The sequence below is a fragment of the Solea senegalensis genome, linkage group LG5 (assembly GCF_019176455.1).
Source record: "Solea senegalensis isolate Sse05_10M linkage group LG5, IFAPA_SoseM_1, whole genome shotgun sequence".
Lineage (NCBI taxonomy): Eukaryota > Metazoa > Chordata > Actinopteri > Pleuronectiformes > Soleidae > Solea > Solea senegalensis.
Window position 1 is genome coordinate 20,042,756 of NC_058025.1, and position 15,789 is coordinate 20,058,544.

Here is a 15,789-nt window from a genome sequence, read left to right on the forward strand (position 1 = left end):
GTTTTTAACGTGTAATCACTAATAGGCTGTCAAGTCCTGTATACAGTAAACACACACTCTGCTTCAATATATTCAGACTCTTTATTTCAAAATATTAAGTTCTTAACAACAGAGCATTTCATTCAGAGAGGCTATTTCAAAAATAAAGCCATATCTGTTGCACAATATCCACTTAAAATGTTTGTTCTGTTATTTTTTTCTTTACTTCTGCTACATTAGTATAAAAACATAATGAAACTGAACCATGATAAGAATGTGAGTATTTTTAATCTTACAAGTTTTTGGTTTTCCAAAACTTAAAGTGCCTTTTAAATTCAAGTCAACACCTGATTAACTTCAACATTGAAATTACAAATAAATAAAAACTGAAATCTAATACAATGTGTGAATCTTTTTTCTTTCATTATTTCTTATTATTTCTTTTATTATCTCTTGTGGTGATTTAATTTCTAAATCTGGTCTGGTCTGGTCAAGAGTGGCTGTGTTGGTGATTCCTGAGAAAGGAACGGCTGGAGTTCCTGATTCATCACACAGCAACTCCAGATTTCTAGAGAAATAAATAAAAATAAACATGTTGTTTACATAGATCATAAAGATGCCTTTTTGTGCTTGAGTGACACTGCATCATAGACTCAGGTTCAAAGGTTAAACCGTGTTTAACCTCATGTTACTTTGACAATTATCAGGGATATTAGGCTTTCTTCTTGTCCATTGCAGCTGTTTGCAATTTGCATCCAGACAAGCATTTCAATTCTGTATCAGAAGTAATAAGCATCCACACTAACAAACTTAAAGAGGCATATCATCACATAACCATTTAGGTGCATTAGGCATGTGTGTGTGGGTTTGTTAACTAGAAGCAGATGGAAGAAGAGGCAAAGGTAAAAACAAAGAATAAGGAATTCTTCCATAAGACCAATGAATGTGGGTAACAGTGTCATTTTTTGTAAAGGTCTCTGTTTTCGCATTGTTTACGTAATATACAGTACGTACAAAAACATTTAATTTTAAGTTAGTTTTTGAATATATGAGGTGAGGGTAGGCTTAAATAAGTGTAGGGTATATACTGCTATTTTTCAGATATGAAAGCTGATTTATATTCACGACTTTTCATTGAATATATTGTGTTTTTATATTAAAAGCTACACATTTTTTTGGCTTCTCCCTATAGAGGTCGCCACAGTGGATCATCTGACTCTCTTACCCTATCCCTTGTGTCCTCCTCTGTTACACCAACTGAACTCATGTCCTCCTTCACAACATCCATGAAACTTCTAGGTTCTTTTTCAGTAATGGCAAAAATTGTATGCCGGATGCCTTTACTGCTCAACCCCCACCCCTGTGGCTGGATATATTTACACATTTCTGTTATTGAAATAGATTATTGATTTTCTTCAACTATTGTTCAAAATAATATAAAAACAAGATTCACAAGCTTCCCTGTTTTTGGAGTAGGACGATGGACAGATGAGGTAAATCACAAGACAAATCTACATAAAAAGTGTCTTCAACATCACAAATGGTAATGAGACTACACTGCGCTTTTAAAACAGCAAAGCTTGATACTGTTACTTTAAGTGTTAGATCATTAAGATTTACAAGAATAAAAGCATTAATCTCCATTAGCTGCTCATCTTACCTCGGTCTCCCCATGTCATTGATTTTCATTGGGTCCATCTCCTCCACATCTTCTTCCTTCTGCTCATCTTCAGGAAATGTCATTGGCTGGATGGTGGCCAGCAAGGCAGGTAAAGTGAAGCACGACAGGAAGCGGGCCTTCAGCATCTGGTAGGCCGGGTTACTTGAGAAACGCTCTGTCACAAGCTCACGCACTGCTGCCACAAGCTGCTTTTCCTCCTCCTTCCCCTCCTCGCCCTGCAGGTGATCAGAGCTGAGAGAAGGAGCTGTTGGGAGATAAAATACACCAGATCAATCAACGGTTAAAAATTTGTGTTACAGTGGCTGTGGCATTTTCTTTGGCTAAAAACGTTCTACTACAATTTAATTTTAGATTAGCAATTTCAAGTAAAAATGATCTGCATTTAGTGTGCATCAGTGTTCTTCAGCACCTCTAATTGCACTTTTCAGGGCTCTAAAATGCTGCAGTTTTTTGTTTTTTTTCTTAATGAAAATGGAGTTAGCCTTTGTTAAGAATTGACCATTTATTTAAAAACATTGGTCATATTTCACCTATTATGCAGAGGCACCGTCACTGCTTCCTGAGCTAATATGACATGCATAGACCTAAGTTAGCTAGAGTCCAACTCTGGTCTAAATAAAGGTAACACATGTAGTAGTAGTTCAACTCACTCAACATGTATACATATTGAGTGTTACTGATGGAGCCAGATGTGTTTTGGTCACCCTCTACAGTGTGCGCCTGGCAGGTGTGTGTGTTACCTGGTTGGTTCATGGCTGGTATGAAGTCAGAGGTGGAGTCTGGCTGTACTGGTGGAAGTTGACTGTGGGATTTCTCAGTACCAGTCCCAGGTCTGGATTTAGTTTTGTGGTATTGTGGTTCAGGAAACAACTGTCTTGATGATTCAGTTAGAGACTTTTTGGCCTGCAGTAGAGCAGTGAGTGTGCTCAGATTGCTGACAAAGGGAGGCAGGTAGGGCAAAGCCACACCCAATCCAGGTACCACTACCCCTTTGTTTCCACTCAGCCAATCCTGGACTGCCTCTGGTGGCTCCTGGAACATCAAAGAGGGGTCAAACTGAAGAGCTTCTCTCCTGAGAGGAGGAGGCTCTGCCGGGTCTACTGTGACCACACCTTTATAAGGTAGAAAGAACTGGGAGGAAGGTGGAGAGGGGCCGGACAAACCACAGCTTGGGATACGTTGAAAGACTAAGGTTTGGGGGAGGGGATTAGAGGTATGTGGCTGATTCAGATAGTTAATAATTTTAGGGCCAGATGCTGCAAGAGGGGCAAGTGGTTTCTGACCATTCAAGGCGAATCGCAATGTGGGTGTGGCTAGTGGATTGGTTAATGATTTCACAGGGTTAGATGGTGATATGGGGACTTTCTGGACCAAAGCAAGTTGCATGCCTTGGGGAGATCCTTCGGCCAGCTGGACAAGTCCTTCATGCATCATGACCAACTTTGACTGACCAGGTTGTAAATGCAACCCAGGTTGTAAATGCAACCCAGGTTGCTGCGTCTCCTGTTGTTTGACAACTGTAGATTGAGCTGTGTGTTGTGTCCTGCAAGATGTTTTGTTTTTGATGGCGTCAGCCTAGAAACAAAAAAATGTAGAAAGATATTTACAAGGAGGAAGGAACTAAGAGAGGCCTCTCCAATCTTTCTGCAATTCATGTCCACAGAGAGTTGCATATGTGTTCCATCATAAACCTCTGCAGACTTGTAGATGCAGAAAGTATGAAATGGCCTACGGTCAAGTCCCTTAATTTGTACCCATGGAATCATTTTGTGCCTTCTTAAAGGAAAACAGCCACTTCATAGTTTTTTTATTAGGTTTTGAGTCAATTATCTTTAAGAAAATTGCAATAAAGCAAACAATCTACTGTCCGACATCTAATGGTTGAGGTGAAAAGACAGACAAAAAATGAGGCAGCAGATCTTACCTTCAGTTGAGCAACTTTCAGCAGATCTCTTACTTTCTGACTGGGCTTCCGAACCCTTTTCCCAGGTCGGATCTCACATGTGTCAGCCCCACTGCTGGCATCACCTGTCCAACCTAGATTTTTGTCAACCAGAATGCTTGTCACACTGCCCTGCTCCTCCCCTCTGCCTCGTTTCCTCCCTCTGCTGTGACTTTTGGGGAGTGTGCTTGGGGCGGTGCCTGATTTACAGTGCATAGGTTTTGTGTCTATGTGGGTGGGGCTTGGGGGAATTGGAATAGAGTTAGGATTGAAAATGTAGTCATGGTCACAGTGTAAAGGAGCATGGAAGCTCGAAGTGGACGATGCAATGGGCTGATTGGTTGATAAGGCGGTAGATGGGGGAAAACTGAGGTTTTGAGTTGCAGATCCTTCGCCATGAAAAGAGGAAAGTGGCAAGTCAACAGACATGGGAGGAATATTCACTGCTGCAGTTTCTCTTACTGGAGGGGGTGCAAGTGAACCAGGTTCAGTTTGGTTTGAAAAAGAAGACTGACTGATAACTTCTTCAGAGGCAGGTCTTTGAGGAGATACAGGAGGCGTGTCCAGAGAGGAGGGTGCAGTCTGAGCTACTGGCTGGATGGAAGGAGCGTCAAGCGGCTGAGGAGGAGAGCTTCTGTGGTGGGAGGAAGCAGCTTTCCTCTGGGGTTTAGCCTGAAAGGAGCAATAACCAATAATCAATTTAAATTTCAAGAGACATCCAGTCTGAGATTGAATAAATTAGACAAACTCTTGTTTGTTATACCTAAAGTAATGTAAAGAATGACATTTTTGAAATGTATATAGTTATCTAGAAATGGTATTTGCTGATCCAGGTGTAAAATTTCAAAGTTTAGTGTCAGGAAGTATTGAAATGATACATGTTGGGAAGAATCAAATCAAACACAAGCAACTGGCTTCCTTAGTCCCTACTTGCGTTACTGGTACAAGCTTTTGTAATCCTGTCTAATCAGTGTGAGGCTTGTTGTCCCAGGCTCCTCCCCTTTTATGAACACTGTTGTCAAGTTGTCGCCTTTCTCTCTCCACAGCTTGAAGCACAGTGTGAACGACTGAGAGGGTCATCTCACTTACAATCTCACACAGGTGCAACTCAGTGTCAGACTTCACTACCACACTACAGCCACTTCACTGCTGCCCACTCTCCCTCCTCCTCTCCCTCACTCAGCCCTCAAGCAGGCATTGGGCATAATTAGCTCCAGAAGAGTGGTTTTACTTACCCTCTAAGCACTTAGTGGTCAGGCCCCTTCATACCTGAAAGACCTAGTCTTACCTTATCACCCTAATAGACCACTTAGGTCACAAAATACAGGTTTACTTGTGGTTCCCAGAGTCTGTAAGAGCAGAATGGGAGGCAGAGCCTTCAGTTACCAGGCTCCTCCTCTCCTGTGGAACCAGCTTCCAATGACAGTTCAGGAGGCGGACACTCTCTCTTTAAAGTTAGACTTAAAACTTTCCTTTTTGATAAAGCTTATAGTTAGAGCTGGTTCAGGGAAACCTGGACCATCTCTTAGTTATGCTGCTATAGACCTAGACTGCTGGGGGATTTTCCTGTGGTGCACGCACATTCACTCTCTCACACTCAGGATATGATTATGACTTTGTCTATGTCATTACCTTGTCTCTTTCTCTCCCTAGTTTGTGTCTTTCCTTCCTTCCTTCCCTCTCTCTCCCTCTGTATTCTCATATTGCAGGTTGCGGGATCAAGATCCAGTTTTCGAGGCTACCCATATCATCACCATTATTATTGTGCTATAATTAAAAATTGATATCATTGACTGTATAAACTGGTAACTTGATACAGTTTTTGTGTATCTGCTCCTGGTCTCTCTCTCTCTTCTGTCTCTACCTCATCTCCCTCTTGTCCTTTCTCTCCCCCCTTTATGCCCCCACCTCTCCTCTGTCCCCCATGTTTCCTTTCACCCCAACCGGTCGAGGCAGATGACCGCACATCTCTGAGCCTGGTTCTGTCAGAGATTTCTTCCTGTTAAGAGGGAGTTTTTTCTCTCCACTGATGCCTAGTGTTTGCTCATTGTGTGAACTGTTGGGGTTCTCTGCTCTCCTTGATGTTGTCTATGTACAGTGTCTTGAGATAATGTATGTTATGATGTGGCTCATGATTGCTGGCTTTTGGCAGTACACCAGACTCCTGTAAAATATTGAGATTTTAGAAATGTCCTTGATAAATGTCAGCGATTAATGCTCGTTTTCAGGAGACTTAAGTCTTTTTAACTGATCTACAGTTCAACATTGTTCGGTTTGATTTTTGTGTTGGCTTTGCACCAGCAGTCTGTTGATATCACATTTTAGAATAAGCTAAAGCTTGCGTGGAACCAGATACCAGGTACTACCCCTAATGGAAAAGCGTGAAGTAGAGTTGAGCCGTGCTAGAACTGTATAATGGAGATGCGCCATGTGTGTCAGTTCCTCATACAATCACATGTCAATAAACCTGAACTATCCCTTTAATACTGACCGATAGATTTGCTATATTGTTGGGACATTTTTAAATATTTATATATATTTTACTCATTTTATTTTATTTAATTTAATCAGGATATTCCATGATATGCCATGAAAATTATTATACAGTAGCTCACCATCTACAGCTACTGAATATCATAAATGTAGTTACCTTTGTTTTAGTGACTTGCTGCAGATCTCTGGCCTCCTTCATCACACCTGCGTGTGTCCCATCTATGTCATTACTGCAAACACCCTGCTGATTATTTATCTCCTTCTGCTCAATGGGTGAAATCAGACTGCCGTTGGGAGGAATGGAGGGTTGGGAAGATTGGCTAGAAAAAGTGGTTGTATTGGTTTGATTGACCATTGTGGAACCAGTAGAAACAGTTTGGTTAGGGATGAGGGCCTGAGGCAATGGTACAGCCTGTTGGAGGACCGAGGAGGAGCTGGTAGCTGTTGTGTTCTGAAGTGTTGAGACCATAGACACAGGACGAAGAGTCAGTTTTTGAGGAGTAGAAGATGCATGTATTGGAGGTCTGTGTAGAGGTAAAGGGGATGCGCTCAGGAAGTAGGATGGTATGTTCTGGAGGGTAGCAGCACAAGGTTGCTGAGGTTTGAGGATAGAATGAGGAACAAAGACAGCCTGAGGACATGACCCAGGAGACATCTGAAGAAAACCCGGATGATTCCGTGGAGGGATTGATGGGGGAAGAAGAAGAGGAACTGGGTGTCGTTGCTGCAGCATTATGAGTCGCTGTGGTTGTACCTTTTGATTGAGCAGCAGTGGTTTCTGGTGCTTTTGTAGCTGCAAAAAGTCAAGCCGATTCAGAATCAGTTTGTGCTGTTGATCCATCTCATCCAACGCTACCTGTTTCTCTACGATTTCTGCAACAGTCTGCGGACCCCTCCTTTGAACAGAGGAAGGCGTTGTAGGTCGAGTATGTAAGACCATCTTCTTTTTTCTCTTTTCTACCATCTCCTTGCACCCAATGGTGTCCACACTCATGGTCTGCAGCAGGAGCACAAAGACAGAAGTGGAGGATAGCTTTGTTTTCTCTCCTTGCTCCCTCAGGGTGTCTGCTGCTGTCAGGCTGGTTTTTGCTGGGATCAGCAGGTTGCCGATCCAGGGGATCACAGCAGCCTGAAGTTGAGAGCACATCTCTGCGTCCACTATATGGCTACAGCGGTTTTTTCTTCCCGTCTGACGTTTGCCTTTGGGACAGGACTTCTGTTTGTTGCCCATGGCCAGTTCATAGCTCAGGTAGGCTTTGAGCTGAGTAGGTGACAACATCATCATGCTGTTGGTCATGTGACGCTCCTCCCGCCGCAGCTCTCTGGGCCTTGGTCCGATGAACTCAGAGAGTCCAAACTTGCCCACAGTAGTCGATCGGACTTGTACCCCACTGTGGTTGTCACAAGAAGATGGTAACACAACTGGACGATAGCTCAGAAAGGGTAAATATTCTTCTTTATCTATTGGAATCCATTCATCCATGGGAGGGAACGTGTACTCCCCTTCTTGCTCCTCCTCTTCAATCATTTCCAAATTTTCATCCCCCGGATGTTCCTTCATTTCTTCATCACTGTCCATGTACTCAACCACCATATCCTCCTCCTCTTCCTCACTGCTGTCCTCAACCATTTTTTTCACTGGTTTCCTCCTGGTCTGTTTCTTGTTGTTCACTCCTCCTTCACTCTTTGGTGGATTTTTGGATTTTCTTCTTTTCTATTGAGAGATAGAGCTGCATCAATCAAAACGTTTGTTCTTGTACATATATGTTGATAACATTTATGTTATTGATATAACAAGGTGAAAAGTATGTTTCTTATTTCTGAGAAACAGACTCTATAACATCACTGTCTGTGAGCAGAGGGAAGAAGGTGAAGATTAAACCAACCCTTCCAGAAAGAAGTACCTGGGCAGGAGGTAATAGCTCTTTACTGAGCTTCCTCCACGCTCTCAGACACTGAGCGTCATAACGATTTGGTATCTCAGCAGCAATTTTGGCCCAGCGACCTGAAACATCAGTGGACATTTCTCATTTAAAGACATTATCATTAAAAACCTGGAAAAAAATATTAAATAGTCAGAAGACACATTAATTAATACTCAAAATTGTTCCTATGTCAACTAAATAATCAGAATAAGGGGTGACTACAGTGACATACCAACGCCATATTTCTCCACCAGCTGCAACAGAAGTTTTCTCTCCTGTTCATCAAATGGTCCTCGCTTTGTTTCTGCCTTCAGGCAGTCAATATATCTTTACATAGACATAACAGACAGGCAGACAGACATGTTTACTGAGAGATGTGAATGAAGAGTTGAGATTAAGAGATGATCAAACCAACTGTGACTCTCTAAATCATCATTCAATCTGGTCTCACCTGTCTCTACAGGCACTGTCAGTACGTCCAGGAACCTCCAACCTGATTTTCCACCAGTTCTTTTCCCCATGACGAGAGACAGCTTGGAGCAAGAGCTGAGAAACAGAGAATCAGAATAAGGTACCTGAAGCTTTATGCTAAGCTAACAGTTCACTGCTCATTAATGAGTCCTGCCTTCTGCTTACCTGGTCCTCCTGTTTGGTCCATGGGCCTTTCTTCAGGCTCGGGTCCAAAACCTGGTTCCACCTGTAGATCAGCTGAGCGGGGTCCCGACCCTCCATAAAGTAACTCACTGAGACAGACAGAGGTGTAAAACTTACAGTGTGTTAGTGACATAGGGACAGTGTAATGTCACAGTATGATGTAATTACTTTGGGTGTAAGGGATGAAGTTTCCGATCCTCATTTTGTACACCAGCTTTTTGAGCTGAGTGTCTTCAGCAGTTGACCATGCTTTGCGTCTCAACGTTTCTGAGACAAAACGTTGGAACGTCTGAAGACACATAAAGGCTGTTCTTCCCGTCTGAGAGATGGACAGAGACCAATAAGACAGACAGGCAGGTTAGGATCAAAAAGAGCTAAAAGCAGATTTCTTGTACTTTTCACAGCTAATGACAGCTTGCTGGGAAAAACTGGAATTCTAGGGTGTTTATTACATACTGTAAATGTATGTGCTGGTATATGTAATTTATTATCTTTTCTTAGATTAGATCTTATTTGGTTAAATACAGGCAATGGCAATCTACCTCGGATCTAAATATAAAGTTTGCTGGTCATGTTAAATAAAAAGTACATTAATGTAACTGCTTTGGATTCTGTTGTTAATGTTAACAAAAAAAATCTCCATATGCCAGCTATGAGGAATCTTTTTATAATTGACATTAAAAATGTTTTCATAACCAACTAAGAGTGGTATTGTAACTGAAATATTCCTAATTAAATTGGAAATGAATCAAATCGAATTGGGACCTTTGGTTTCAATTGGTTCGATTGGTGGCGATACCCAGCCCTAACAGATGACAAGGGACAGGCTGGTAGGATAAAAACAGGCAAGTGACTGGAGACCTCACCCCCAGCTCCTCTGCGATGGTCTTCCAGTCTTTTTCTCCGTGTCTACTGCTGATTTCCCGGAGCTGCTGCACCTCCTCCTGACTCCACCTTGCTTTATTGATGGAAGGGTGAAGGAAGTTCTGCCAGAAACAACAGATGTCCTCTGCGTCTCTTGTCCCTTCAAACTGATAAGATGGGGGTTATTACTGAGTCTAATGGGTCTAAACACATCGTCATATGAAGGTTAATTTTCATATTTACATCAATATTAGAGATTTTCTGCCAATCATGCTCTTCAAATCGTTCACCAATAAGCTCCTCCTCCTTCTTCTTTCTGGCCAATCAGAGACAGAGAATGACACAGAAACGATAAATATCATGCCATTGTACAGTGCATTTACAAGGTTCAAACAGGGTTCATCAGGGAATATGCAGGAATCCTGAAGTTAATTTCAATACATTTATAAGACTTTTGCAAGACCTTCTCAAAATATTTTCTCCATTTCAAGCTGTAATCAGCAATACATATTTAACTTACAAAACAGTTTCAGTTTGCAATTAAATCTATAGAGCACAACCACACAAAAGGAACTCATAAGCTGGAAAGGAACAAAGCTCGAACAGCGTAAAGTCCACCCGAGCCGATCTTGCAGGGTGAGCATGCCTGCACATCGTTTTAAGACCCCGCGGAGACCCTGGTTCATTTATAACTTAACAATAAATTTAATGACTTTCCTTTGACATTTCACTAATATTTACTCTCCGAAAATCCACATACTTAATAATAAATCAAATGTCAATATGTACCACACCACAAAATAGTATAGAATTGTGACCATTTATGCTAATCAAACACAGGGAATAGGATTTAAAGAGCATGTCAGGCTTGCCAAGATCAAATTGTAAATAAAATTGTCAGGTAAATAAGCCAGAGTCACGCTCTCTGTTGCAATTTGGCAGTAGCTAGCTGCGTGTGTTGTGGAAACCCTGCAGGTAAACACTGGTATTGTCATCTTATTATCTAGTCAACAAGATGCATGGCTATAGTCCCGGACCAAGACCAGGACCAGGGAATGTGTCATTGGGTTTCTAAGTTTTCACATACCTGAGACAGTCAATTTCTTTCTCCAAAGTGTCTATCTGCTCCCTGAGCTGCTGCTTATCTGTTTCCGGTGCTGTGGACAGCTTCTGAGTCAGGTACTCAATCCTGACAGAGAAACAGGATGGTCAAGGAGAGAGAGAGAGACAATCAATCGGCCAATATGGGCCTCACAATAATAACACTCACTTAAAAGGCCCTAAAGTTTAAACCGAAACCTGCCTGAACCGTTGTTCTGGCAACAGACTGTGCAGTTCAATGAGTCTGTCTTTAATTCAGTCACCAACTTGTTGACATGGTCACATTTACATGTTATGTGACTTAACAGTAAATTGGCCGTTTCCATGATGCTCTGTGACGTATGTGCCAAGTCCAATATGGTGTTGGGTGTTTATGAGGAGCTAAGTGTCCTGAGTAGAGCTGAAACAATTAATCAATGAGTCGATTATTTAATTAATGGACAACTATTTTGATAATCGATTAATCGGTTCAAAGCTTTTTCATGATCAAAACAACATTTCTGATTGTTTAAGCTTCTTAAATGTGAGTATTTTCTTTGTTTCTTTAATCGATGATGAAAATAATCGTTAGTTGCAGCTCTACCTGATAGTGATATATGCTCTGTCTCTTTCAAAGGCTGCATCACAGTGTCCAGTTTGGGTGTATCCCTCTAAGACCAACATATCCTAGGACTCATTATGAGCCAGAGGCTTTTTTGAAAGGAGGAGGCGCCAACAAGAAAAACATGTGCGAAAAACACAATTCTATATGTATGCGCCAGGTTTCAATTCAGCTGAATAGCTAAAAGTGCATGTTACAGTGATCTGTACCATGTCCAGCTGCAGCTTTTTAGTGAAAATGGTGACATATTTTGGAAACAATTTAATTCCGGTTAAGCTTCCACAGACCAAGAGACCTGTGTTCGATGGTTGCATAGGCTGCTCCTTCCCAAAAAAGGCAACTGCTGAGAGACAACTATGGTCACATGTGTTACCTGGATAGTTTGGGCTGGATCAGTTTCTTCAAACTGTCTCTGGACACTGCATGGATTATCAGTGTTTTCTGCCAACTCTCCCCTGAAGAAAAAGAGTGGAAAGACAGAGGACACATGAATACACGAAGACAGACACACAGACATTACAGTTTGGACACAAAATATCTGTGTTTATTCTTACATCGTTTTATTTTCACTTTATTTTCGTCCAGACATCCTGCCATCCTGCTAGCCATCTCCTTTGTTTCCTGATTGGCTGGGGGACCCTGGACACAGACAAAGACAGACCCTCATTGGGCAGCTGTCAACAGTATTTCTATCTGTCTGTCTGTTTAATCATCGGGTCTTACCAGTCCTGTCAGTTTGTCCTTGAAGTAAGGTTTAAGAAAGTGTCCCAAGTACATGGTGTTTGGCGGTTGATAGGAAGAGGAGGTAGTCTGTTGTTTGGGAGGCACTTTGACTGGTCCAGACAACTGAGATACCAGTTCCTTCTACAGAGAGAGAACATGTTATCAGCACTGACTGTTGTCTGTGGGTGTCTCAGTGCTGACTAGGAATGGGAAAGCATAGATCTCACATCATAATTAAATGCACTTAAGTGTATAAATAAGTGGACCGTAGTGAATTCCTATTGTTGGGATAACTGTTAATATTGTATGCGAGTTACTTGGAAATGTTGTCCACAAAGGGTAGGCTGCATCTTTCCAGTCATTTGGGGATCATGTATTTTAAAATAATTGTATATCAGATTCTTGTTGTTTCATATCTGCAATAAAAAATATAAGTTGTTTTATTAAATGTTTTGTATTTAATGCACATTTTCATAACTATCACAGTTTTGTGCCATGTGATTTCTTATTTTTGTTGGTCACGATAATGACTAAAAGACAGGACATGAAATGTTTATATCTTACTGGACGTGTCAGTACTGACCTGCTGTCGTTTATGTCGGAGATGAATTGCTGTTTTAGATTTGTTAGTGCTGACCTGTTGTTTGACATTGTGAGTCAGTAGTGTCTCCAGCTGGCCCAGAGTCTCCTGAAGCACCTGCTGGTAGACCAGGTTCATCTGAAGACAGGATTCCACAGACTGAGACAGACCCAGTTCGCTCTGAACACAGACAGACAAAGTGAGTAATGACTGAGTTGTCCTGTTGTAACGGATGCAAACAGTGGGTATGTGACAGTGTCACTTACGTCATCATCACTGCTACTGCTGCTGTCATTACCTACAGAGATCAGACATAAACACACAGAATTATTGACAGTTTGACTCATATTAACAATACTAGACTGTAACAAACAAACACGGGCATGACAGCTACCAAAGGGAAGACAAACCTGGATTGCTCACTGGTGTGTGGCTGTACAGAAGCTTGTGGCTCACGTAAAGAAGTTTTCCATATCATTAAGATGGCTCTCTTTTAGCCTGGCTATATTACCATGGCAAACCACAATGGAGACCACCAGTTTATTTTGATCACAGTGATAACTTGTTCATGGTCATAGTTTAGTTTGCAGCACATCCAGAAATCAACATTCTGGTGAGATCCAGTGAATATGGCTCAGAAACTCCATATGTGACACAAAAATCCGCGTTTATCAACCAGCTGCAGTGATCAGACTTCTACCATTCCCTCTTAGTGGAGACACATAAAAGCACAGCGACACTGACTATCATCTCTTTTTCCATGTGGCTTAGAGTAACATAAATGTCTCTGAAACAATACATCAAAATAAATTAATAAATTCCCTCCTTCCGTACTAACTTGACCTGATGCACTTTGCCATGAATGGCTGTGTGTGTAGTGGATCACGCTTTGAAGAATATCCCTCAGGTCATGAAGCCTGCATCACTGATCTTTATATATAGTCACTCACTGATTGACAAACATTCTATGATATAAATCACTTGTGTAAAAAAGCAATAATTTACACGATGTTTAAACATCATGCCATTTTGAACAAATGCATTTGATGTCAGTGGGTAAGAAAGGATGATTATCACAGACAGATAAACAGACAATTACCTGAAACACAAACTGGACTATTTGGTCCAAGGACATTCTCCAGGTTCTCGATCTCTTTCTGGATCTTTTCTCTCTGAGCCAACAGGCCTGCTGTAGACTGAACACGCACACATATTTTTTATGCACTAGTGAGGATCTTAGTTTGACCATGACAAATGTAAAAGGATAATACGAAGCTAATTCAACCCAGATGGTGTGTGTGTCCTGTCTCACCTCATCTTCTTTCTCATCACTTTCTGATTCATCATCTGATGGCAGGAACACATGTTTAGTGTTAGGAAGACAGACAAATAACTTATGAAACAAAAGGACAGACATACAGGTACCTGAATCACTGCTCAGCAGCTGAAGGTCAGTGTTTTGTCCAGACAGACTCTGCTCCAGCTTCTCCACCTCTCTCTGAATCCTGTCTCTTTCCTCTGACAGAGAGACAGCCATGTCTGTGGACACAAGGATAGGTTGTTACTGACAGTCCTGACACAGACCTGAGCTTAAACACAGTGACAAATCAGTTTTCAAAACAGAAAATTACAGATGTCACTTACTGCTACAATCACTTACTGTTTTGGATCAACTAAGACATAATACTGTGAACACAGACACTACTGCACTATTCTACTGAATACATATTGATTATACTGCAGTATTGTGCTTTGTAAAGAGATACTACTGCAGTATTCTGATGTTGTACTGGATAGGTTGACTGATAAAGGTTGTTCTATGGCTGATACTGATGCTTAGAAATTAGGGTAGCCATTTTTTGGATCATATATTTAGCCAATATTCATTTTTTCCTACTCCATCTGATAACAATTTAACTGTTTAATGATAACCAAAAAAAACAATACATTTGCTTGAACAACACTATTGGTCTGTCTCTACACTTAATGTCTGTACTGCAAAGAAATTATATATACTATTTTCAATAAAATTATTTATTAACTAAATATTAAACATATAAAAAAATAACTCTAAATATTTAAATGAAATAAATAAAGTTTTAGGAACTTTGCAACATTTAACAAGCTTATGAGAACAAAAAATATTTTATTTGTGGCTGAGCAATAAATTAAAATTAATCGGCAAAACATAAGCGGTCGACCGCTACACTGCAGTATCAATATTACACTCAGCAGTATTAGTACTGCACTTCGCATTAATATGTCCTCTAATAATACTGTACTACTATGTGTAAGACAAATGCTACAGTACTACATTTAATAGCATTAGCACTACACTATCAGTACTCAATAGGATAAGTACTACACTTATATGGGATAAGCAATGCTTTCAGCGGGATGAGCATTAGCAGTACCAGTATACTCGGTACTGAACCCAGCAGTACTAACACAACAATTAGCAGTGGAAGTACTACACCTTACGTGTAGGGCTGTTTGACATTCCACAGTCTCCGTCTCCTCCTTGTGTATTTGTCCTCCAGTAAAAATCCCGTTTGTCTTTATTTTCTTTACTTTGTGATTATTTTGCTTCCACGCGCCTCGGAGCACCAATCAACGCAGGTCTGTCGTTAACATAATACCCGGCAGGCTTTGCGGGGAGATAATATTTCTCGCGCTGTTTTGCCTTTGTAACCGAAACCCGGGTCAAATGCCTTAGAGACTGAGTTTATTTAGCTGTTTTTGTATGTATATACAATATATTATGTTTCTCCGTCTACGTCTAAAGTCACTGCCACAAGAAAGCAAGAAAGAACCAAACAAACCGCCGCTCATCCTGTCCGATCTTAATTACGTTCCCCTGCCCGCACTTCCTGTCCAACCGCTGTTTTTGGTTCCGGTGGATGACTTTTCCTGTATGGTTTGGTTCAGATGAAACATAGTTTATTGTTATATCTTTATTAGTATTGTTTTTATGTTATCATCTTTATATTAATACCACCATTCAGGAAACTAATGAATAAAAAAGGAAAGCATATAATAAAAAGGATCAATAAAGTTTAATTTCATTATTCAATAAATCTAAAAACATGAGCTATTGTGGAGGACACTTTTTGGGAACGCGTCAGACATGAAATCCAGACTCGGGTGGGTTTTTATTGGAAAACCTACAATATTCATTCTCATATGGAAAGTGTACAGTATCCCTCCCTCTTCTTTCTCTGCCTGCATACACACAGTCCTTTAGAA

General features: G+C 40.9%; 1 protein-coding gene across 1 annotated transcript; it reads right to left on the minus strand.

Annotated features, from left to right (window-relative positions):
• Positions 1-372: 372 nt before the first annotated feature.
• On the minus strand, positions 373-15,780 carry snapc4 (small nuclear RNA activating complex, polypeptide 4). The gene is made up of 22 exons (XM_044026067.1): positions 15,025-15,780; positions 13,969-14,082; positions 13,856-13,890; positions 13,643-13,739; positions 12,810-12,841; positions 12,601-12,723; positions 11,964-12,104; positions 11,795-11,879; positions 11,614-11,695; positions 10,626-10,727; positions 9,782-9,854; positions 9,541-9,705; positions 8,843-8,993; positions 8,657-8,763; positions 8,472-8,566; positions 8,253-8,347; positions 8,000-8,100; positions 6,253-7,809; positions 3,585-4,274; positions 2,401-3,235; positions 1,640-1,904; positions 373-547 (listed from the first exon to the last, which is right to left on the minus strand). Exons 1-22 carry the CDS (start codon positions 15,041-15,043, stop codon positions 373-375), a joined length of 5,139 nt encoding a protein of 1,712 aa, XP_043882002.1. The 5' UTR covers positions 15,044-15,780.
• Between the last annotated feature and the right edge of the window lie 9 nt (positions 15,781-15,789).